The following is a 25,569-nucleotide window of genomic DNA, read 5'->3' as shown; positions in this document are numbered from 1 at the left end:
TATGTGCTCAGTGATAGTAAATATCATCTAGTTTAAGTATTTGACACTAAATTAGTGATACTAATGTAGAATTTTTCGTAGGATTTTTCATTATGCTCAAAAGTAGATTCCGGACAGGGCACGGGAGTAGTAATTTGAGCCTTTAGGTATTTTTAAGTGTACTCTAAAAACCAATTCATCAGTGAATTCATATGGAACCCGGTGTGAAAGTGTGGCTTCTTTATGTAAAAAAAAAATGGTAAGTATTATTTGATGCTAACCCGCGATTTTCATCACGGACAGAAAAAAAATCGTGTTCAGAAATTGACCCACTAAAAACAGAATAAAATTAAGATTTAAATGGGGCTCCCATACAACAAACGTGATTTTTGACCGAAGTTAAGCAACGTCGGGACTGGTCAGTACTTGGATGGGTGACCGTTTTTTATTTGGATTTTTTCCGTTTTTTTTTTGCATTATGGTACGGAACCCTTCGTGCGCGACTCTGACTCGCACTTGCCCGGTTATACTAAAAACAGAATAAAATTAAGATTTAAATGGGGCTCCCATACAACAAACGTGATATTTGACCGAAGTTAATCAACGTCGGGCGTGGTCAGTACTTGGATGGGTGACCGTGTTTTATTTGGATTTTTCCGTTTTTTTTTTGCATTATGGTACGGAACCCTTCGTGCGCGAGTCTGACTCGCACTTGCCCGGTTTTTGTTTTACAGTTGGCTACGCTTCTGCTCTTCAGCTACGTCTGCTACGTGTTCGTACGGCAGTGCTGCTGTCAAGAGGCCGATTCCGGCAATAGCCGAGGCAGAGCGTCCAAATCACGCCTTCGAGCGACATCCAGGTAAATGTTAAGGCTCCACGATGGGCCAACCCCAACGCCAACGAGGGACGCAGCCATGCGGTAGAATGAGATAGCATTATCGGAAACGGTAACGGTACGGTACAGTTGGCTGCGCTCCTGCTCTTCAGCTACGTCTGCTACGTGTTCGTACGGCAGTGCTGCTGTCAAGAGGCCGATTCCGGCAATAGCCGAGGCAGAGCGTCCAAATCACGCCTTTGAGCGACATCCAGGTAAATGTTAAGGCTCCACGATGGGCCAACCCCAACGCCAACGAGGGACGCAGCCATGCGGTAGAATGAGATAGCATTATCGGAAACGGTAACGGTACGGTACAGTTGGCTGCGCTCCTGCTCTTCAGCTACGTCTGCTACGTGTTCGTACGGCAGTGCTGCTGTCAAGAGGCCGATTCCGGCAATAGCCGAGGCAGAGCGTCCAAATCACGCCTTCGAGCGACATCCAGGTAAATGTTAAGGCTCCACGATGGGCCAACCCCAATGCCAACGAGGGACGCAGCCATGCGGTAGAATGAGATAGCATTATCGGTAACGGTAACGGTACGGTACAGTTGGCTGCGCTCCTGCTCTTCAGCTACGTCTGCTACGTGTTCGTACGGCAGTGCTGCTGTCAAGAGGCCGATTCCGGCAATAGCCGAGGCAGAGCGTCCAAATCACGCCTTCGAGCGACATCCAGGTAATGTTTTAGAAATCGAAATCATGTCTAATATTAGCACTTGCAACTACTAACACTAGGGCTGCTATCGGCTTAATCGGGTGGCCAATGGCCACCGTTAACGGCTAGACCCCCCCTCCCCCCGGTCGTCGTCGTCGTCCGTCATCAAAAATATGAATGTCAGGAAAATTGTTCGGAAATCAGGAATTTTGTCAGGAAATTCTAAATTTGTATCCGGTAACCGTATTCGCGCACGAGCAAAGGCTCCTCTTCACGATGGGCCAACCCCAACGCCAACGAGGGACGCAGCCATGCGGTAGAATGAGATAGCATTATCACTTGCTCCCTCTAACATTCTGTTGTATTCTGCTTCGGTTTTGTTTTTATGTTCCGTGTTGTTTTGTGTTTGTTTTACGTGTCAATGGGTACACTGAAAATCAGCGTCGTAACACTACTCATGTGCTGCGACACACGCTGAGTGTTAAGCCTCCTCCACACTCGTGCGCGAATCGCGGTGCGAAGCCGCGAACGCTAGTGTGGCGTCGATTTTCGCAGACAGCGAAATCGACTCCACACTCGCGTTCGCGGCTTCGCCCGCGATTCACGCGCATAGCCTGGAGGGGGCTATATCCTTTTTGGAACCTCTCGCAACACTGTAACTTCAACTTTACCTAGATTTAAGCCTTTTTTAATGTTGTGTATGTGTGTTCCCAATAAAAGCATCATTCATTCATTCATTCATTCATTCTAACGCATAAATGCGTCCCTCGTTGGCGTTGGCGTTGGCCCAACGTGAAGAGGAGCCTTTGCTCGTGCGCGAATACGGTTACCGGATACAAATTTAGAATTTCCTGACAAAATTCCTGATTTCCGAACAATTTTCCTGACATTCATATTTTTGATGACGGACGACGACGACGACCGGGGGTAGGGGGGGGGGGGTCTAGCCGTTAACGGTGGCCACTGGCCACCCGATTAAGCCGATAGCAGCCCTAGTGTTAGTAGTTGCAAGTGCTAATATTAGACATTTCTAAAACATCTATGTATGTATGCTTGAGTAATGATTTGTTAATTAATAATTACGAAGATATTGATAAGATCAGTGGATCTCATTTTGTTTTACAATGTTTTTGGATTAATTTATAAAAAAGTCTATCAATTAAAAAAATCCTGACTTTTTCGTGTTCCGTCCCCATTCCTGACAAAAGGCCAAAATTCCTGACATGTCAGGAAAATTCCTGCCACCTGATGGTAACCCTATGCGCGAATCGCAGCAAGAAGCCGCGATTCGCGCACTACTTAGGCCCCCCCCACATCTGGCGTCTTTCGAGCGTCGGCGTCTACAATTCTATGGCCGACGTCGACGCAGCGTCGACGTTGCGTCGACGCAACTGCGCAGCGACGTCATTTTCCATAGCGCTGGACCGACGCCGACAGACGCCGACGCTCGAAAGACGCCAGATGTGGGGGGGCCCTTATCTGCGAGATCGACTGCACACTCGCGTTCGCGGCTTTGCGCCGCGATTCACGCACGAGTGTGGAGCGGGCTTTAGCTACCTATGCTACAAGTGCTACAACTCTACAATGCGTGGCTTTCCTTCACAAAAGGGTCCTTATGCCAACAGAAATTCTGATAAAATGTCCTGATTGCATATGAAACAAGGACTCTCTGATGAAAAGTCAGATAAGTACATGATACAAGCTCTAGAATACCTAGTATACGACCTAGTGCCTACAGTTCTCTGCGCTCAGCCAGAAGGATGATTTTGAGAGAAGGTACCGAGGCAGAGCCTAAATCACCCGAGCGACATCTAGGTACAGCTTGGCAAAAAAGAGTAGAAATTTCAAAACGGCAACACTGTAGTGTCGTCCCTTACGGCCCATACGCACGGGAGCTTTTTCAACGCGCGTTAAAAAAGCGTTCAAATGTCACAAATGGATACATGTGTATTTATTCACACAATGCCGGTGGTGCTTTTTATTAAGCGTTGTTGGATTTTCGACTTTAAGCCTTGGTCGTTAAATCGAATTTAGAGTACGGACAGATACAAGCGCTTTTTTAACGCGCGTTGAAAAAGCTGTCCTGCGAATGGGGGCTTACCGGACGACACTACAGTGTTGCCACTTTTTAATTTCTACTCTTTTTTGCTGTCTTTTTCGCTGTAAGTGGTAGGTAAAATAACTATACCCCGATTTTATATTCAGTTTTGAAATATTATAACTAACCTCTAGTTTTCCTGGCAAAATTAAGTCTAATCAGACGAGTATCTAATGCACTGAATTATAATGCAACCGCTGTGTGGCGCTGTCGTCGTGCACGGTCCCAATAAAAAAAAATGAAGTTCATAACAATTTGTTTTTTTTTTCAGATCACGCCAAAGATCCCAATCTCGCAGCCGCGACCAGCGCGCCAGCTCCCGACGCCGCCGTGTGGCGCAATAACGATTAGACCACCTGTAGACCCACAGGTCTACCGTGGGTGTACATCGCTTTATGACCAACGCGCCGACATCGCCGCCGCATCTGCCGCTACGACGATACAGTCCCTCAGGATTGGCTGCTTTAGACCCTCGGGTCTACTATGGGTGTACATCGCTATATGACCAATGCGCGGACATCGCCGCCGCATCTGTCGCTACGACGATACACTCCCTCACGATTGGCTGCTTTAGACCCACGGGTCTACCATGGGTGTACATCGCTATATGACCAATGCGCGGACATCGCCGCCGCATCTGTCGCTACGACGATACAGTCCCTCAGGATTGGCTGCTTTAGACCCACGGGTCTACCATGGGTGTATGTAGAACCACGCGCCGACATTACAGCCGCATCCGTCGCTACGATGCTGTCCCTAAAGTTGCGTTCAACCCACGGATCTACCAAGGATGGGCCTGCCACGGGCGCGCAGACCGAACACCTGCTTAATACCACGGGTCTACCGAAAAGTTGCTTTTGATCATGGGTCTACAAATCAAACTGCAGTATAAGACCATCGCAGCAGCAGTTTAAGGCTTTCACGAATACATAAACTGATTTCGACCCACAGGTCTACCAATCGAACTTCTGTATAATACCAGCACGCCATCTCTCGTCGCCAACGCGTCTATACTGTCTGTACTACAGACTCTGTAGTTATACAGTGTGTTTTCTGTAACAAGAGCAATTAATTAAACTGTAGGCTGTACTCCTCAAACTGACCAACATTTGTTAAGCAACTTTTGAAAATAACTCATGTTTTGATTTTTATTACACTTTATTAATATCTTTAATGTTTATTCTAAGACGCAATGTATTGCAAATTTTGTTATGTTAAAAGCGTGACAAGTAACTTCAAACACATTGATGTCAGCGTACATTGAAGACAATATTTATTTGTATGAATAAGAGGAAGTCTAAAGGATTCATAATTTTTAAAAGTTGCTGAACAAATGTTGGTCAGGTTGAGGAGTATAGCCTTTAGTTTAATTTATTGCTCCTGTTACAGGAAGCACCCTGTATAATATGTTAAAGACCACTACAAATTGTTACCATTGACCGTATATTAGTTTTTAATTTTAATAATAACAAACTAACTTATCAAATAATCAACCTTCGTGTTCTTAAGTAAATCTTTAATTACATAAATAATACACAGCATATATTAAATTAAAACTAAGAAATAAATACAAAGTTTACAATGAACTTTTTTTAATGTAGGTTAATTACCTTCCATAGACAATGCCGCTTAAGGCTCCTCTTCACGTTGGGCCAACCCCAACGCCAACGAGGGACGCATTTATGCGTTAGAGGGAGCAAGTGATATTGCTATCTCATTCTACCGCATGGGTGCGTCCCTCGTTGGCGTTGGCCCAACGTGAAGAGGAACCTTTAGCTTATTTTAATCGTCATAATTTCACTGGGTTATTCGCAGACGGTCTACCTAGAACGCAAAATGACTAGTGGAATATTACTAAAAATATATTCAAGTCAATTTATTAAACGATGTCAAAGTTTACAATACAATACAAACACATACATACATACACACATGCATACATACATACATGTATAATTGGTTGTCTGTTAAATTGGGAATCCGTAAATTAGAGAATCTATAGAATTGGGAATCTGTAGACATGGGCCAACCATAAATACGTTAAAACCATAGTTAAAACTGTCAAGCCAAGCAAAGCAAAATGTCAAACTTCAAAAATAAAATAAAAATTGTTTAAAGCCCCCCATTCACACTCCTACCTTGTAGTCCGCCCCGTAGTCCGCCTCGTTGGGTAGGATTGTGTATGGGGGTTGCGGACTACGTGCCGTCCTCCAAACCCAAGTAGGATGCCTCTTGGGTCCTACGAATCCTGCAAGCCCCGCCCACCGTTATAGTCCGCCGCGTAGGATTGCGTGTGGGTTATCGTCCTACGTTGCGGACTACGGTGTTTGACGTATGACAACAGTGCGCGCCATTTTTTTGAAATTTATAAAGAAAATCGCTGTTTTTGGGACCAGAAATCACCCAATCATTCCAACAAACAATGAAGGGATAGGCATTGCAACAATAATTATATACCAATACTTAAGAAATATGACCAAATATGACGCTCTCTGGCGAATTTTTAGCAGTTTCTTTTCCCACGCTTTTATTTTTATCCAATAACAAAAAATACATAGCAGAAGAGCTATTTTCTTTTTTTTAAATTGCACGTAACATTTTCAAGAGTAATGTAGACCGACACTTGTGAGAAATGAAGCAGCCGGCCTAGCCAAGGTTACAATCGCTATCGCTTCGACAACGAAAACCATTATGTCTCTCTATCACACTTCCATATTAGTGCGACAGTGACAGTTGCGTTTCGATCGCTACGGAGCGTAAGCGATCGGCATCTTGGCTACGCGGCCAGAGGGCCTACCGCGAACCACGTTCGACGTGTTGCCTCTCTGTCGCACTTGTAAATTCGTACGTAAGAGTGACAGGGAGGCAACACGTCGAACGTGGTTCGCGGTAAGCCCTCAGTACTGAGTACTGGCAAAAAGAATAGATAGTATAGAGGGGTCCTGTCAAAGTAAATTTTGTAGTCACGGTACATTTACTGCCATCTATCGACACACGATTAAAACTTAAAATAAAATTGAAAATGTATAAATGAATTAAAATATGTTTACGGATATATGATTATTAATTTTTATTGTTCCACACTGACCCATGTTCTTTCACTGATACGTGTTAAAATTGTTAAATATCAAACGGTGTCGCCAACGCCATCTAAACGACAATAGGCCAAAGGTATATGGCGCCATCTATTCGACAGTGACTTTTGCTTGACATCCGAGGCACGTTTTTTTCTTAGACTTTATTTATCTTATACGGAGTTATATATATCTCTGGTACTGGTGATTGACGGCAAAACAGTACCGTGTGTGAGCTATTTCTTGCTCCTTAGTCCTGCGAGGCGACCTACAGAGTAGGATGGTGTGTGAGCTATATCCTACGCCGTAGTCCTGCGAGGCGGTCTACAAGGTAGGAGTGTGAATGAGGGGCTTTAATCAAACTTCGTGTTCTTAAGTAAATCTTTAATCACAGAAATAACTTACACAACATGAGTATTTTAAATTAAAACTTATTTTAACTAATAAAATAAAAAAATACAATGAAATTCACAATCTTTTTTCGAGGTAGAGTAGACCTGCCATAGACAATGCAGCTTATTGAGCTTAGCTTACTCGGAGTAATTAACAATGGAGCCGCCATTAACAGGCGTTCCCCTCTGTCGAAAATAGGCGGCCAATGATCAACCACATACTCTATATATACGGATGTTATATACTCTAAGTTAGCTTATTTTAAACATCATAATTTCACAGAAGTTCAAAATAACACTTGTACAGTCTGTGCTATTGCTGCCAAGTTAGCCTGGCCTGACTCTAGGAAGTTGGACAATTGGACATGGCCCAGACGGAATGTCCAGTGTGCGTAGGTCCTTGATCTCAGAGGGGCTACCGCGAAAACAGAAATTCGCAAATTGCGGGGATCTTTCTCTTTTCCTCCAATGTAGGCGTAATTAGAGTGATAGAGAAAAATGCCCGTAATTTGCGAACTTCGATTTTCGCGGTTATAGCCCTGAAGTGTCATTCATCATCATCTTCGTCGCTGTCGAACGTGCCGTTGCTTGGGGGCTCCACGCGGACAATGGCGGCTTGCGGGCAGCACACCTCCGCTGTCGCGCAGGGCCTGAAGACCAGACAAATTTATCTTTAAAATAACTAATATGAACAATATGGGATCAGAGGGCCAACCGCCAACCTAGAAAAATCGAAAAACAACGCTTGAATGCAACCTTGCAAGACGTAGGTACCGAAATTTCAATTTTCTTTTTTCGCGGTAGGTCTTCTGGCCTCCTCTAAGTTTAGGGATGGGAAATATACTGTGGCTAATCCACTTTGTCAGTGAAAAATGCGGGAAATTCATATTTTCCATGGAAGGACAACCCTCCGCACTTAAAATTTTTAAATTTGCCGCCTTTTCTACTGACGGAAGTTGCTTGCCATGCATTTTTAATAATCGATTTTATATAAGTCGATTATTATTTAATCGATTTACCACAGATATCGCATTGCTGCCCGATTTCGGTGTATATTATTATTCTCTTTATATATACTCTTTATCTCTACGTCCGTGGTTGCATTTTCCTTATTAACTTTCTTTATTTACTTGAGTTTTCGAAATGCTTTTCTACAACGTTCGATGTATTAAATCGATTCTAACTCGCGTATCCTGCGGGCTAAATACTTCGTATCTAAACAATTTTTTTTTTAGTTTTGATGTTTGACGTTTTGCTTTGCTTGGGTTGTCAGTTTTTATTTGATGTGTTTGGAGAAAAAGTAGTCAAAGCGAATAAAGTTGCTTATTGTAGCGAATTTCACAATTTATAACTTAAAATGTCGCTAATTGTGGTCGAGGACGATTCGAGCGACGAGCTAGCATCAGCTAGCTCAGTAGTATCTGATGGCGAACAAGGCAAACATGTACTCGATAACAAGATTAATAAAGCGAGCGCACAAGAGTTGACTATGGATGAGAGATCTTACGACGATGCAGAGACCGTATCTACTGCGTATAATGATGACGAAGGTAATGTTAGCTTAATTATCACACTTTTAGTTGTACTACAGGTTGTACGCACTACGCAAATCGGTTAGTTCCCGATTTACCGGATTCTTGTTTTGTCGGATTCACTTACATATAATGAATCCGACAAAACAAGAGCCGCTGAATTGTGACTTCCTAAAGAAAATCCGGCGAACCAGGAATCCGACGAAACAAGAATACGGCGAATCAGGAACTAATCCGCAAATCGTCACAAGCCTAGCAACCTGTTTACAATGTTCCTTACATCTAAGTTTTCGTACGTAGGATAGGAGGTGACGCGTTACGTTCGTAGTGTTTTGTTGAGCTGCCAGTCTGAAAATCAACACTTAAACTACCTTTTGCGGCTTGCTAAAGAGTCTTCTTCGTCCTGGCGTTATCCCGGCATTTTGCCACGGCTCATGGGAGCCTGGGGTCCGCTTGACAACTAATCCCACGATTTGACGTAGGCACTAGTTTTTCCGAAAGCGACTGCCATCTGACCTTCCAACCCAGAGGGGAAACTAGGCCTTATTGGGATTAGTTCGGTTTCCTCACGATGTTTGCCTTCACCGAAAAGCGACTGGAAAATATCAAATGATATTTTCGTACATAAGTTCCGAAAAACTCATTGGTACGAGCCGGGGTTTGAAACCGCGACCTTCGGATTGAAAGACGCACGCTCTTACCGCTAGGCCACCAGCGGTAAGGCTAAAGAGTATATTTATTAAAGTTATATCCCAAACATTGTTATATCCCTACAATCAGTGGCGGATTTGCAGTCTTTGCCGCCCTAGGCCCCAGGCCCTGTAGCCGCGTCTTTCTCAGCACCCATCATATTGTTGTAATGGAGCAAATTCTTGGTACAATTTGCCGCCCCTAATATCTTGCCGCTCTAGGCCCGGGCCTACTTGGCTTTAGGGTACATCCACCACTGCCACAGAATAAATAATAGTACTAGGTACAGAAGACTCACTCTCTAACGAAACGCGTCTGTTACGATCAGGGCAGATATGGCCGCTAGGTGGCAACAGCGCCACGCGCGGCTTATGGCAAACCGGATGTACTTTTAGCTACCTGTAGCAAAGCGACGAAATCGCGGAGTGAGCCACGCCTGCCACTGCCTACAATTGCTTTAAAAAAATATGCTTTATAACCAAAAACCGGTTTTCACATGCACATCTAAATAAAAAATGTTATTATGGTTTAGAAATAGCTTGCTTTCAATACTGATAACACAAGTCAATATTTAATTCACTAGCACTGGTATGTTTTTGCCCCTGAAAAACCGATTAGCCTGCCTAGCCAAGAAGTCAATTGTTCACTCTGTCTGTGTGTTGTCTGTGTTTGTTTGTGTCTGTATATGTGACGTTCCACGGCAAAAGGTACCTTATGGCGGCTGGCGCTTACGTCGCATAGCGCCGCAATAATATTGGAGCTGCGTTAATAATAGCATAAGCGCCAACCGCCATAAGGTACCTTTACCCATGGGACGGACATATGATAATCTTTTTTTTTTTTTTTAATAATCTATCTATAATCTATCTTATCACTCTTCCATATTTGTGCGACAGAGACAGGTTTTGTTCGCTATCTATCTATTTAGCCCTTTTGTTCTAGTTAGAGTATATCTCTAAGCTCAGTGTGCCGCTTGACAAAGGCCTCCTCTAGCTCGTTCCATTGAGGTCTGTCGTGGGCCACTCTTCTCCAGTTCGGGCCCGCTGCGAGTTTGAGTTCATCCTCCCATCTTGTTTGAGGTCTCCTCTGGCTCCGTGTGCAACCTCTTGGGTACCAATCCGTTACGATCTTACTCCATTTTTCCTGCCTGTCTCTCAACATGTGGCCAGCCCATCTCCGCTTCTGCCGGTCTATTTTAGTGATTTTTGTTCGCTACAGAGCATAAAAATTAGCATCCTAACTGCACCTTGTTACCACTGCCTGCCATCTTTACAAATAATAACTAATTATGTACTGTTATCAATTAATTAACTCAACTGTCATCTCTTCTCCCATATGTTGCATTAAGTTTTGTTTTGCTTTATTTTATATTTGTTATGACAACGCGTGGTTCCAAGACCTTGCCCGAAAACGCGCAAAGAGGCACAATCCACCTGATGATGCCGACATGGTTCCCAGCTTCACCTGCCACAAATGCGGTCGCAAATGCCGGTCCCGCATTGGCTTATACAGCCACGAGAGACGTTGTTCCTCGCTTACAGACGCTGCATAAATCATCTGTCAAGATGCTAAAGGCCTGAATGAATGAATGATGTCCTGAAAACCAGCGCCATGGCTAAGGACATTAGTCATTGGGGGTCAGCCATTAATTACATCACACGTTTAGGGGGAGGGAGGGGGTCAAGAAAATGTGACATATTGTGACATGGGGGAGGGGGGAGACACAAACTTTGTGACGTCACTTTAATTTCATCACTTACCGAAAATTTATTTATATTATTTTATTCGCTGTACATTTAAATAACAAGTTTTTAAAACGATAATCGTTTTTATTCGTTTAATTTTCTTTCCTAAGCAGTTTTAGGTTATAAAATTACTAATATATATTTATATCGTCAAAAATATTTTGATAAAATATGTATTAATAATACTTAGGTACTTACTTAATTCGATTTGGCGATTTCGTAGAAAAAATGTGACGTCACACTAGGGGGGAGGGGTTTGCCAAATGTGACCAAGTGTGACAAGGAGGGGGGGAGGGGTCAAAAAACCTAGAAATTCGTGTGACGTAATTAATGGATGACCCCTTGGCATATGCTAAGGTGGCATCCATTTTGGTGTCTTATACTAGAATAAGATGTATTATAGGTTAAGCATGTATTTCAAATATTTCAATACCAAATAAACCATTTCTATTCTATCCTATTCTAATTTTCAGAAAAACCCCTGTTAGAACTAATGAAGCATCTAATAAACTACAACGGCAAGCAGAACACCAAGCTGACGAACAACCAGCTCATCGGCATCCTGAAGAAGGAGTTTGATCTGGACCCCGCTAACCTGCACTTCATCAGTGTGGACATATATATGAATGTGTTGAAGAAATTCTTGAAAAGTTGGCCGCAGTGGGATGAATTTGATCAGGTAATAATTACAGATTGAAGGCCAGCGCAAACCGGCGGAGCGCAACGCAGATCACCGCGGAGGATTTACGCCGCGCAGCGCACACCGGTGAGGTAAAATCCCCCGCGATACCGCGAGCGCCCGCCAGGCCGGCGCACCATGGAGCACTTCGGCGCAGGCCGGGGGATGCCGCCGCGTATACTCTATCACAAGGGATTAGTGACTAGTGTGCACGAGTTCTCCCCTGTCGTCCCGGCGCTACTCCGGCGCACTCGGGAGGCGTCGGCGCATGCCGCAGGATGCCACGGCATGCCGCCGCCTACCGCCGCGGTATCCTCTAACGTGCTCCTCGATGCCGCGGAGTAACAATCCTCCGTGATGCTCCGAGGTCGGTCTCAAAGCATTTAAATTTATACCTGAAGGTAATTGAAATAGGGAAGGGAATACATTGATAATTTTAAAGTGATCTGCGCTGCGCTCCGCCGGTTTGCGCAGGCCTTACAGACTATGGAGGTTTCTTCATGTGGTGGATATGATATCTGACTTTCAATCTGGACATAAGGGTTCAAATCCTGGCTCGTACCAATGAGTTTTCGGAACTTATGTACGAAATATCGTATGATATTTACCACTAGCTTTTCGGTGAATGAAAGCTCATGAGGAAACCTGCATACATCTGTGAAGAAATTCAAAGGTGTATGTGAAGTCCCCAATCCGCATTGGGCTAGCGTGGGGACTATAGCCCCTAGCCCTCTTGCGCATGAGATGAGGCCTGTGCCCAGCAGTGGGACGTATAAAGTTTGAAATTATTATTATCACGTTTCTTCCTTCATATTGTTTTCCTTTACCAGTGTTGGTAAGAACTTGAGTCTTTTAAGTCTAAATGTAAAGAACTAGACTGGTTTTTACGAGACTCTTTGCTAAAATAAAAACCGAACAAGTGCGAGTCCGACTCGCCCACCGAGGGATCTGTACTTTTTAGTGTTTGTTGTTATAGCGGCAACAGAAATACATCATCTGTGAAAATTTCAACTGTCTAGCTATCACGGTTCGTGAGATACAGCCTGGTGACAGACGGACGGACGGACGGAAAGCGGAGTCTTGGTAATAGGGTCCCGTTTTACCCTTTGGGTACGGAACCCTAAAAAACCGAGTTTTATATTGAGTTTTATACGAGTTGAGTTTTTTATTGAGTCTTTTTTAAACGCAACTCAAAACAACACTAGCCATGGAATAAAAATGTTTTTTCCTCTTCTTCTCTTCTTCATATTCACACATCAATTTTACATGAAAACATTGCATTTCGATTTTTTTTTATAACTAAATTGAACGTTATCTAAAAAAGACACGAGTCTATACAAAAGACTCTTGGATCTGACAAGTTATTTAAAAAAGAATCAAGCAAGCAATTATAAGGGTCTGAAAACCTGAGCCCCGTAAACAATTAGTATTTTTTTATTATTACCAGCTTTTATTTACTTTCACCTGACCGTTGTCTGTCTGTCTGTCTGTCTGTCTGTGTGTAATCAAATCTTGCAAGTTAAATTTGATCCACTTCCCGGTTTCCGATTGAGTTGAAATTTTGCATACATACGTAAATCGGGTGACAATGCAATATTATGGTCTCATTAAGCTGATCTGATGATGGAGACCGGAGGTGGCCATAGGATCTCTGTGATAAAACAACGAAACCTAAATGTGTTTGGGATTTTTAGAATTGTCTCGATGTGTATTAGTTGCCTATGGAAAAAAAATACAGTCGGCGATAAAAGCTTGTACCAAAAATATTTTTTTTTGCCAAAAACTTATTTACTTTTAACTTTTAGGTAATGCATGAAACCCGCTGCATGGATGACCACGAAGAGATTGAAAAAATGCTGGACATCGAATACACATCCCTAAAGGAATACCTCGCCACCATTTTGAAAGCGACTGAACCGTTCGCCAGAGAAGCGGCCCAGAAACTGAAACGGAGCCAAGAAATACCCGAATCCAGCAAAGCAGTCCCCGGGGATGTTGTCTTAGAAATAAATTGCTCCAGAGATCAATTAAATAAACTGTTCTTTCGAAAACCACATCCAGAATACAAAGGATCAATATTTAATATAAACTCTGACGTACCATCAAAAATATGTGTTAACCAACAAACTTTTCAATCCATGCTGAACTCATGCTACATCAATATTACTATAAATATGGCCTGCTTTAAGTATAAAAGGGAAATGCTGCCAAATTTTAAGCACATGCTTATAAATAAAAACCTAAGACAGATTCAAAGGGAGCCGAGATTAAACACCCATTTGCAAACACCGAAAAATACGAAAACTCAAGGGGATGTGGCGAGAAAAGATTTGAAGTTAGTTATAGAGAAAATACAACGGTCAAATAGATATAATATAGAGCAGCAACATGACGTAGATATGATATTTAAGACCATAAATGAAGATTTGAAAGTATTGCCAGCGACATTTAATAATGGCAGGGTGGAGATACCTTGTACGTTCAGGTTTCATATGAGCGAATATCCATATGTGAGATATCTGTATGAAGATGTTGATACGGAATCGGAGAAGTATGATTTGCAGTTGGAGGAGAAGATTTCACCGATGGTGTGGTTCCATATATCAAGGTATATTTTACTAAAACTGTTTAGTAGTGTCCGAGCGAAAGTTTTGGCAGGTTAATAAAAATAAGAATAATTTAAAGAGGTTTGCATATCCATACTAATATTATAAATGTGAAAGTGTGTCTGTCTGTCTGTTAACTTTTGACGCTTAAACTGCTGAACTGATTTAGTTGAAATTTGGTTTAGAGATTTAGAGTCCCTTAAGGGAATGAAAAGGGGGGTAGAAATTTATATGGGGAATGGGGAATCAATAACCGCTGAACCTATTTAGATGATATTTTGTATGGAGATTGTGGAGGTTTGAATTGTGGGGAAGGATATAGAATTTTGACAGCGGTTCAGGGACGAATCATGCTGTCCCTTTCTAATTTATGGCACTATCTGTTTCGGCCATTTAGGGTTGTCAAAGACATTATCTGTGGTCGTGCACAAAGGGACGTCAAGTTGTGCCAACTCTAATAATTGCTCGGAGCAATGCTGAGCCGAACGGCGCCGAGAATGCCTGAAAGGTCCTCCCTTACTGCCATTTTTCGACAGAAGAGTAAAACTGTTAGAACGCCATTTGACTATGATCTTTATTTTTTCACTGATATGTTTTAAATTTGTTTATATCAAAAAGTATCGCCATCTGCTCGAGACTACGCCAAAGGCATGGTGCAATCTTTTCGAGCGACGGCGTCATACGTTTGGCCTAGTCTCGAGTAGATGGCTTTCTTTTTACAAGCTTTTATTTAGTTTCACCTGTCCGTTGTCTGTCTGTGTGTAATCAAATCTTGCAAGTTAAATTTGATCCACTTCCCGGTTTCCAATTGAGCTGAAATTTTGCATACATACGTAATTTGGGTGACAATGCAATATTATGGTGTCATCGAGCTGATCTGATGATGGAGACCGGAGGTGGCCATATAAACTATGTGATAAAACAACGAAACCTAATTGTGTTTGGGGTTTTTAGAATTGTCTCGATGAGCATTAGTTGCCTGTGGAAAGAAAAGTACAGTCAGCGATAAAAGCTTGTACCAAAAATGAAATTTTTGCTAAAAAGTTACTGATATTTAAATTTACAAATTTAACACATATCAGTGAAAGAATAAGGATCAAATATAAATGGCGTTCTATAAGGTATGAGACACTCCTGTGTCTCCCCACTGGTAACAGTTAACATAAGAATTGTTCTTCTGCAGGTTAAGCCTGAAGATCAGTGCTACGAACATGGACAGCAACTGGCTGAAGCTGGAGTGTTCCATCTGTCAGACGGCATACCACGGCGTCCAGGGTATAGGGGCGTTGAAGGCACATTTTAGGTGAGTACACATACTCTGAAGGTATATTTAGGTGGGTACACATACTCTGAAGGTATATTTAGGTGAGTACACATACTCTGAAGGTATATTTAGGTGAGTACACATACTCTGAAGGTATATTTAGGTGGGTACACATACTCTGAAGGTATATTTAGGTGAGTACACATACTCTGAAGGTATATTTAGGTGAGTACACATACTCTGAAGGTATATTTAGGTGGGTAGACATACTCTGAAGGTATATTTAGGTGGGTACACATACTCTGAAGGTATATTTAGGTGGGTACACATACTCTGAAGGTATATTTAGGTGGGTACACATAAATGGGTCAAACAGAAAACTGTGTTACGTCTCTCCTGTAGACATACACAAGAGTTAAGGGCTATAAGACGACCGGTCTGGCCTAGTGGGTAGTGACCCTGCCTATGAAGCCGATGGTCCCGGGTTCGAATCCTGGTAAGGGCATTTATTTGTATGATGATACAGATATTTGTTCCTGAGTCATGGTTGTTTACTATGTATTTAAGTATTTATATATAATATATATCGTTGTCTGAGTACCCACAACACAAGCCTTCTTGAGCTTACTGTGGGGCTTAGTCAATTTGTGTAAAAATGTCCTATAATATATATTTATATATATATATATATATATATATATGTCCTATAATAATATATATAAAGGTAAATTTTCTTATGTAACCCTTATCCACGTGAAAAGGTCCTCCTTTTATTTAGAGAACTATGATAAAATTATTACTTACATGCCCACAAGGTGTTAACTATTGCCCACAGGAAAGAAAAATGTACAGTTCGCGCGAACACACTAGTTTTCTCTCCTCGAGCCTTTTAGCTCTTTTTTTAGGGCTCGCCTCATCTCTTGAAGCCTAAAAGGCTAAAAGCCTATTTAGCTCTTTGGCCCCGAGCCTAGTTCTATTTAAGAGCCTAGACTCTGGGGGCTTAATAAGGTTAGCTCCAGAGCTAAATAGATTTTTAGCCTTTTAGGCGTCAAGAGATGAGGCGTGCCCTAAAATAATAAACCGGGCAGGTGCGAGTCGGACTCGCGCACGAAGGGTTCCGTACCATAAAGCAAAAAAAATGCAAAAAGAAAACGGTCACCCATCCAAGTACTGACCACTCCCGACGTTGCTTAACTTTGGTCAAAAATCACGTTTGTTGTATGGGAGCCCCATTTAAATCTTTATTTTATTCTGTTTTTAGTATTTGTTGTTATAGCGGCAACAGAAATATATCATCTGTGAAAATTTCAACTGTCTAGCTATCACGGTTCGTGAAAAAGGGGTAACCCTAAAAAGGGCTCCAAAGGCTCGAGTCTCGAGTCTTTTGGATCACTATCTGTGTGAGATTGTCTTTGATTTGTCTTAGAATTTTTTTTATTTATATGTTCAGAGAAGCCCATCAGAACGAGCCTAACTGGAGCTGCACTCACTGCGACACGGAGTTTACGGCCACGCAGCTGGCGACCGCCAGGTGGCACCACCACTGCAATAACATGGAGGAACCAAAACTGTTTGAAAACTAACTCCCCGTTTGGGTATTAGTCTCCATTTGTCCCGACATGACGTACGCACAGTCAGCGGGGTTGCATTTGAATTACGCATTATAGGGAGAGGGGAGGGAGAGAGGGTCAGGGGGGTAGGAACCCCCCCCCCCCCCCCCGACCCCGTCCCAAAAGTTAGGAAATCAATAGTTACCACAAAAAAATATATGTTTTGAGGTTATGTATTTTGAGGTCCATGAACCAAGTAACTGAAGAAAATTTCGTATACATATTTCTGAGCACTTTGTCCGTATACATGGTTTTGAGCACTTTGTCCGTAGCGAGTCGGGTGTGTTGTGAACGCAAGATACCTAGCACTCCTCGCTTCGCTCGTCGTCGTACCTAACTGTATTTCGTCGGGTGACAAGCAAAAGTCACTAACTAACACCATTGAAATTATTGGACAATAAACCGTGTTACAAGTGTAATAAAGTGCATTGTTACTTAAATTTTTTGATAGTACTTAGTGACTTTTGCTTGTCACCCGACGATTTCGTTCCGTCACACGTAACTTCAAACACGTAGAAAAAGAAACTACGCGTCTCCTAGACACAAATCGGGTGTCATTTGAACCCCTATAAAATGCGACCCTTACCCCCCCCTCCCTATAATGCGTAATTCAAATGCCTCAGTCAGCAGCAGAAGTTGCTAAACGGGCCAGGTGTTCAAAATGATCTAGACGCGACTTTATTGTTGAGAGAATAAGAGCGTGTCAAGGTCATTTTGAACACCTCGCCCGCTTAGCTACTTCTGCTGCTGACTGTACATTATTGCCATATCGCCGGATGACAAGCAAAAGTCACTAAGTACCACCACAAGTTCATAGCTAAAATGAACCATGTTAGTACTAAAAGAAGGTCGATTTTTGTTTAATTTTTTTAGTAATTAGTGACTTTTGCTTGTCACCTGACGATATGTAAGCTAGTAGTGACACCACAGTGTAAAAAGTAACAGTGGACCGACGCCTTTGATGTTTGCGTAAAAGCAATACACACACACAGTAGGGTTGTCAGACTTTCACACAACTGCCCAAGACTTACACTTGACTTACTATAAGACACGCTATCCCTGTTAGTAGTACCGAGCTACTAACATTGGTGATGTATGCAGCTCGGGTGCGCGCTTCGTCGAATGAATATTGTTTTATAGACTGGTGACACCATCCCAGGGCCAAATATAATGTTATCAGATTTTACCAGAGCTTCAATAATGGAGGTTAGTTAGGTTTTGTGATACTTTTTGTTATAAAAGAGGATATCTTTTGTTTTTTCAATTATTTTTTCAATATCAATTTGAATTGGTCGCCCAAAGTCGCCGGGCCGAGAGTTTATTAATTATAAATGTAATTGTAGAACTGATGTGAATTTTCAAAATATATATTTTTGTACCTATATTTTTGTATTATTTCCGAAAGATCCATAACCCGTTTCGGGTGTTATTTCCTGATACAGTTTAGGGGCCCGATTCGGATTTTGAAATAGAAATCTTTTAGACATCACCAAGATACGATAACGATATGTTTAAGATCTAACCTGTCAAATTTGACATTTGCACGATTCTGGAGATACTCTTGAACGATTTCCACAGGATATGACTTAGAGATCCAATTCACATCGAATAGATATCTTACTCTATCTAACGTAAAAGTGACATTGGTTGCCCGAATGGCGCTGCAAAAGAGAACTAGTTGATATCTAAACTATAACGTATCTAGAATGGATCTAGTACGTGTCGTCTCTTGTGGATATCTTGAAGTTCGAATACGGCACTATATATGTCTTAAGGCCACTTGCAGCATCCCACTAACCCGGGGTTAAGCGTTTAAACAGATACTGGTAAGCATGGTAATAGTAACTCCAGGTTTAACTGGTTAACCGCGGGTTAGTGGAATGGTGCAAGTGATTCTTCTATGCCACAAACTGACTGACTGACTTATGAATCTTATGATAGTCCAGTAATAGGTGCCACACTCATCATCATCATATCAGCCCTTTATCGCCCACTGCTGAGCATAGGCCTCTCTTCTAGTACGCCACTTGTCCCGGTCCTGAGCTAATCTCATCCAGCAGTGACCCGCAATTTTCCGGATGTCGTCCACCCAACGAGCCAACGGACGCCAGGCGCTTCTTTCATTTGAAAGCGGCCACCATTCTGTTAACATTTTAGTCCACCTGCCATCACTCTGCCTAGCAACATGTCCTGCCCAATTCCATTTTAGTTTGGTAATGACGAAACCCACGTCATGCACCTTGGTGCGGCGACGGATCTCGACATTCCTTACTCGATCTTGAAGCTTGATACCGAGCATGGCGCGCTCCATGGCTCTCTGTGCTACGCGGATTTTATGCACAGCCCCCTTAGTGAGCGTCCATGTCTCGGCACCATAGGTCATGGTGGGCAGGACACATTGGTTAAAGAGGCGAGGAGAGGGGAGGTGCCACACTAGCGTCTTTTAAACTGATAATTCCGCTACTCGATGCTAGATGTCGACTGTGAAAATACTAATAATTTTGGTACCAAAAGTGATGTTTGGAGTGAGCACTCTTGTCTTAGTGTAAGGCCTGAGTGGACGCTCGAAGCGGAGCGTTCAGCGGGGCGTGCAGCGTGGCGTCAGGCTCACAAGTGATTTGAGCAGCGTGCACTAAGGCCGCTCCTATACGTTTGCATTTGTTTAACATGCACGCCGCACGCCCCGCCCCGCTGCACGCTCAACTCGAGCGTCCACTCAGCCCTTACACTTACTATATTTCTTTATGGCCGAACGGAGCCGAGAATACCTGAAAGGAGGAGCGTCGGTGTCGCCACACTGCCAATAGTAATAATAGGCCCCGTGCATGAACTATAGGAGGCAGCATAGGAGCCGTCAGATTTTTGGCGTGAGACGTAAATGTGTCGTTTATGCTTCCGATGTAGCCCACTAGATGGCAGAACTTACTGCACAAGGAAACGTGCCGACGAGAACGGTAGAGGGTAGCACTTGCTTTGGCAATGTACATGTGCACATATGTGTCCGATTCAGGCCACAAGATGGCAGTTTCCGACGGTCCCTATAGGACGTACCTGGTATAGTTATGTGGGGCGTATAGTGTAATAATAAGAGGTACCTGGTATAGTTATGTGGGGCGTAGGGCGTAATAAAAGGAGGTACCTGGTATAGTTATGTGGGCCGTATAGTGTAATAATATGAGGTACCTGGTATAGTTATGTGGGGCGTATAGCGTAATAACACGAGGTACCTGGTAAAGTTATGTGGGGCGTATAGTGTAATAATAGGACGTGCCTGGTATAGTTATGTGGGGTGTATAGCGTAATAATAGAAGGTACCTGGTAAAGTTATGTGGGGCGTATAGTGTAATAATAGGACGTGCCTGGTATAGTTATGTGGGGTGTATAGCGTAATAATAGAAGGTACCTGGTATAGTTATGTGGGGCGTAGAGCGTGAGATCAATGGCCGCCGTGCTGTAGTCGCAACTGTTCCGTTGTACGCACACACCCGTCACGTTTCTGGCGGTTAGACATTCCTTGGATGGTTCTGGGGAATTAAATTAATTAATTCGTTTAAAAATACGCTTATTGGCAAAAAATAAATTTTATCTACACACATGTCATTAGTGCTCTATAATGCGTTCAGAAACCGTAGGAAATGACAAGCTTTATTACAACCAATTTTACTATGAGAACTTCCTTATCTGTGGTAGTAGAAAAATTTGTACTTTAATGTACATAACGTTATAGATTTTTGTAGGTTATGAGTTTAAATTTGGAACAGCAGTCAAAACTCAAGTAGGTCTCTATTCTAGTACCCATAGATATTAAAACAGTTATCGATACGAAACGTCAATTTAGTATGTTTTTTAAATATAAACCGCACGATATTTGATCTCGAGTGACATGAGAATAGGGACTTCATTCTTTTGTTTAGAAATTTAAAAAAACTACGGATGTTGAAAAAAGTTTTCATTTACCGCCATTTGACGTACAGTTTATCTTTTAGTTAGTTTTAAGTATGTGTTTAGATAAAGTAGTGTATGTAACTGTACATAATTAGGCATTAAAACACTCGTGTGATCCTATTAAGAAACTCACTAACGTTCGTTTCTTAAACCCACACTCGTATTTTAATGCCTCTCATTATGTAGCAGTCACATAAACTACTATGGTATAAGCTGTTATCGCTGACTGTACTTTTGTTTCCACAGACAAATGTGACGTTATCTATGAAAAGGGACCTTATTGTCGATGGTGCTTACGCCATTATTAACGATGCTCCGATATAAATACAATGCCGCGCGACGCTGTGCGGCTTAAGCGACAATAAGGTCCCTTTTCATAGATAATGCCCCAAATACTCATTACTCTGCTGCGTGGTCTGCGTGCACAAATCACGCGAGGTGTTTTCGGCTACTTTTTGTGCACAAGCCCCTATCAAAATCGCTGCAGACTTTTCTTGGTCTGACTCTACAGCTCTTTCCTTACCTATATTTTTCTCTATGGTTGCAGATAAGGCTAAGGAACATCCTTTTCATTTGCAATAGCAAACTCGATCAAACTTTAATAGCTCGGCCGTGACATCGCTACTTATCGCTTAGCCATTAGCCACGTGACTCGTCACAAGTCAAATAGGGCCTATATCGTTTAGTTACATATCTCTAAGGGGTCATCCATTAATTACGTCACACGTTTAGGGGGAGGGAGGGGGTCAAGAAAATGTGACATATTGTGACATGGGGGAGGGGGGAGACACAAACTTTGTGACGTCACTTTAACTTCATCAGTAATCGAAAAATTATTTCAATTATTTTATTCGCTGTACATTTAAATAACAAGTTTTTAAAACGATAATCGTTTTTATTCGTTTAATTTTCTTTCCTAAGCAGTTTTGGGTTATAAAATTACTAATATTTATATCGTCAAAAATAATTTGATAAAATATTAATAATACTTAGGTACATACTTAATTCGATTTGGCGATTTCGTAGAAAAAAATGTGACGTCACACTAGGGGGGAGGGGTTTGCCAAATGTGACCAAGTGTGACAAGGAGGGGTCAAAAAACCTAGAAAATCGTGTGACGTAATTAATGGATGACCCTAATGAGAGTAATGAGTTTTCGCTTATCTAGGTTTTCCGACAGGGAAAATTGCTTCTGAAGGAGGAAAATATGTGAAGATATACAATATTAGAAAATTATGATTTATAAATATGGAACGCGTCAGTAAACATTCCAAGGGCAAAACCATTTGTGACGTTATCTATGAAAAGGGACTTTATTGCCGATGGCGCTTACGCCATTATTAACGATGCTCCGATATAAATACAATGCCGCGCGACGCTGTGCGGAGTAACCGCCATCGACGTTAAGGTCCCTTTTCATAGATAATGTCCCATTTACTGAGATCAAGTAACGAACTACAATAAATATAGAAGTGTGACCTAAACCTAAGAGCTAGCTCAAATACGTTTTTGGCTAAAATTTAAATTTTTGGTACAAGCTTTTATCGCTGACTGTACTTTTCTTTCCACAGGCAACTGATACTCATCGAGACAATTCTAAAAACCCCAAACACAATTAGGTTGCGTTGTTTTATCACAGAGTTCCTATGGCCACCTCCTGTCTCAATCATCAGATTAGCTCGATGGTACAATCAACTGTAAAAATATGGATGTAGCCAACTTATTCAAAAATATGTCCTATAGTTCTTAATTCGCTGATATAAGAGCTATGGGACATATTTTTGAGATGATTTGTGCACCCATATTTTTACAGTTGACTGTACCATAATATTGTATGCAAATTTTCAGCTTTATCGAAAACCGGAGAGTGGGTCAAATTTAACTTGCAAGTTTTGACCCGTACAAACATAGTTACCTACAGGCCAATACATACTTATACATAGTTCGTTTTTTAGCATTAGAAATAACTTGCAAGAAGGTAAGCGATTTTGACATGTCTTTTAATTGAAAAACGCTTTTTAAAAATCGTTAACGTAACTATTACTTATGAAAGCAGAAGAATATAAATGATCGTATTAGATTCATAATGTTACATATTTGCCGTGACTTATTTTTTAAACGTGTTTTTCAATAAAAGGACACATCAAGATTGTTTACCTTATTACTAATGCTAAAAAACGAAGTATAGGTAAAGTGTCATTCCATGGAACTTGCTAACTATGTAAGCAAAAGTCACTAGTAAATTCATCATTCAGAGACAATTTCAATATGGCGGTTTGTTTACATAGTGAGCAAGTTCCATAGAATGAGACCATACATAGATTGCAAGCGATATATATGTGACGTCCCACGGGTAAAGGTACCTTATGGTGGTTGACACTATAACGCTACTATTAACGCCGCTCCAATATTATTGCGACGTAAGCGCCAGCCGGCATAAGGTACCTTTTGCCGTGGAACGTCACATATGATGATGATGATAGGTACTTACCACTGGTAGTGTTTGTGGCCCCAACTTGTTCATTTTGTGTTGATACGGAACCACACACCCACAACGCAACTACGACGGTTCTAAAAAGAAAGCATATTCTAATGATCAAGTCATTCATTTCTGTCTGTCTGAAAGTAAGTAATGGCTAGTAGGTACTTAACAGTCGAAAAAGATGGAAACAATGGTCGAATAATCTAAATTAAGTGTGACTACAATCTCTAAACTCAGCGCCGTCTATGTCAGCGGTACATTCAATTCTGAGTAATGGCTACTTCTAAACATCGCTATCAAAACAAAAGTTAAATAGGTATGCATATACAGGGTGTTTGGTACATCATTTGCCAAATTAAAACAGCAGATAGGTTGAGTCATTCGCTATCTTCTCATGCATAGAAAAACAAAATGGGCCATGGTTTTTTTTTACTACTACACAAGTAAAAATTAGAAATTTACGAGAAACTGGCATAGAAGTGAAAAAAAAAATGTGCGCCAAATAAAAAAATTCTAGGTCTGAGAAGATGGCAAATGACCTAACCTATATCTGCCGTTTTAATTTGGCAAAAGATGTACCAAACATCCTGTAATTAGGTTGGTGTTACAGTTGCATAGAGTTATAGATCAAGCTATAATTATGCGGCAATTTTGATAGCACATACTGTGCAAGTGTTATTTTAAACTTCACAATTTCATAGAACTTTGACGTTTGAAATAACACTTGCACAGTCTGTGCTATCAAAATCGCTGCAAACTTAGCTAGGTCTAACACTATGACATGATAGAAGTTCCTACGAACTTCCTTCCACACATTGCCGTCAGTCAGGTTCTGTGTAGAGCTTAAACGGATACCAAGGGTGGTTTTTATTACATCATCAAGTTTTTCTAAAAGGTCGGGGTACATCCAAAGATGGCTGCAACGAAGGGCATATGTAAATTTTGGAACGAAAAGGCAGTATTTAATTAAAGTGTAAGCCATGTGAACATTGATTTGGCGCAAGCGGTCTGAAAATGTAATAAAATTTTGATAATTTTGATTGACAAATGCCGGAAACGATTCATCCAGGACGGGTGACCCAAGGAGGTGAAGCGAAGTGCTGTCTATATTTTTTATGTTTGGTGCTATTGCACGGAATCGCGATAGGGTTATGTCTTTTTGAATATATTCGTCTGGGAAGAATATTTCGCATTTTGAAAAATTAAACTCGAGGCCTATTTGAGAAAATTTCTCTGAAAGAGTTTGAAGATCGTTTATTACCACTTCGGCATCACCACCCAGGGTGCCGTCATCCAAATACCAAACATTAAAGCTACTATTTAGACTTTCGATGATCGGTTGAATTGCCAAGCTAAACAGGGCCGGACCTAAGGGGTCTCCTTGTTGGCATCCCACGGATGACAGTTTTGTTTTAGTTTTAATTTTAATGTTTAGTTTAATTATTTTGTTGATACCAATTAAAAGCATATCACTGTATACCTAATACTTATACATACGTATAAAATAAATGTCACACAGGTCAAACAAATCACTTACAGTATCGTTCGCACGTCCATTTCCTTATAATTATATCACTAAACTAAACGCGAGCAAACACTTATCCGAAGAGCATATAATCACTGCGTTCTATACTTATCGTTATGACATTAAAACAAGTCACCCGGTCATAGGTATTAGTTAATGACCATTAGTAATGTAATTGCTCTGATTCATGCCGTTATCTTGAAAATAGGGCGAAGATTCTTTGATTTAATGATATATCGTGAAATGACGCCAGTTATGGAAGCGACGCGAAAGTGTCTCTTTGGCAAAATGTTCCCTATCGCATTTTTCTTGAACTTTTCCTCAGTTCTCGGAGTAATAAACATTAAAAGACAAGTCAAGTGCGAGTCGGACTCACGCACGAAGGGTTCCGTACCATTACGCAAAAAAATTACACAGTTC

General features: G+C 41.6%; 2 protein-coding genes across 3 annotated transcripts; one reads left to right on the top strand and one right to left on the bottom strand.

Annotated features, from left to right (window-relative positions):
- Positions 1–7,048: 7,048 nt before the first annotated feature.
- LOC134676155 (uncharacterized) lies at positions 7,049–25,285 on the bottom strand. Of its 2 annotated transcripts, XR_010099882.1 has the most exons (5): positions 25,162–25,285; positions 23,634–23,713; positions 20,601–20,721; positions 7,318–7,721; positions 7,049–7,203 (listed from the first exon to the last, which is right to left on the bottom strand). XR_010099882.1 is itself a non-coding variant. In XM_063534433.1 (4 exons), exons 1-4 carry the CDS (start codon positions 25,179–25,181, stop codon positions 7,619–7,621), a joined length of 324 nt encoding a protein of 107 aa, XP_063390503.1. In that variant the 5' UTR covers positions 25,182–25,285; the 3' UTR covers positions 7,049–7,618. The 2 variants fall into 2 exon arrangements, 1 of the variants encoding a protein (XP_063390503.1); XM_063534433.1 differs by having other exon boundaries at positions 7,049–7,721.
- Positions 8,297–18,579, top strand: LOC134676231 (uncharacterized). Its single transcript, XM_063534552.1, has 5 exons — positions 8,297–8,621; positions 11,512–11,717; positions 13,523–14,325; positions 15,507–15,626; positions 17,038–18,579. Exons 1-5 carry the CDS (start codon positions 8,429–8,431, stop codon positions 17,168–17,170), a joined length of 1,455 nt encoding a protein of 484 aa, XP_063390622.1. The 5' UTR covers positions 8,297–8,428; the 3' UTR covers positions 17,171–18,579.
- Positions 25,286–25,569: the final 284 nt, after the last annotated feature.

Source organism: Cydia fagiglandana, chromosome 24, assembly GCF_963556715.1.
Source record: "Cydia fagiglandana chromosome 24, ilCydFagi1.1, whole genome shotgun sequence".
Lineage (NCBI taxonomy): Eukaryota > Metazoa > Arthropoda > Insecta > Lepidoptera > Tortricidae > Cydia > Cydia fagiglandana.
Note: the sequence above shows the minus strand (reverse complement) of the source record. Positions and strands in the feature narration are given on the sequence as shown.